The sequence below is a fragment of the Pterocles gutturalis genome, unplaced genomic scaffold, assembly GCF_000699245.1.
Source record: "Pterocles gutturalis isolate BGI_N339 unplaced genomic scaffold, ASM69924v1 scaffold12898, whole genome shotgun sequence".
Lineage (NCBI taxonomy): Eukaryota > Metazoa > Chordata > Aves > Pterocliformes > Pteroclidae > Pterocles > Pterocles gutturalis.
This window is the reverse complement of record NW_010118177.1, coordinates 1,407-1,743: the sequence shown is the minus strand read 5'-3', so window position 1 is coordinate 1,743 and position 337 is coordinate 1,407. Positions and strand designations below refer to the sequence as shown.

Sequence of the window (337 nt, the reverse complement as noted above, 5' to 3'; positions counted from 1 at the left end):
TCCAGCTCCGTGTCCAGCTCTCCCTCCTCCTCCTCCTCCAGCGTCAGCTCGAACTGGGACTTGTCGGTGGCAGCAGGGGACACCCCAGGTCCCTCGGGCGGTGGGGACGGGCTGCGCGGGATCATGCTCTGGTACCATTCCCGGTTGTCCTCCAGCGTGTCCAGGATCTCCTGGGCGTCAGGGTGCACCAAGTCAGCCCATGTCTCCCACAGCGGGTGGGCGATGAAGTCGATGAAGCCCACCTAGGGAAAGGCAGAGCTGAGCCCCCCAGCCTGGCCCTGTACCCCCCACCCCAGCCCCACGCCGCTGCCCCACCTGGGACGTCTCCACGGAGGCG

At 68.0% G+C, this 337-nt stretch overlaps 1 protein-coding gene across 1 annotated transcript in view; it reads right to left on the bottom strand.

Moving 5' to 3' along the window:
* Positions 1–6: 6 nt before the first annotated feature.
* LOC104463679 (cAMP-specific 3',5'-cyclic phosphodiesterase 4D-like) overlaps positions 7–337 on the bottom strand; it is a gene marked incomplete at both ends in the record, with an annotated part of 1,661 nt that continues 1,330 nt past the window's right edge. The window contains 1 exon segment of the mRNA XM_010076104.1: positions 7–315. Within this exon segment, the coding sequence (XP_010074406.1) occupies positions 7–315 (309 nt within the window).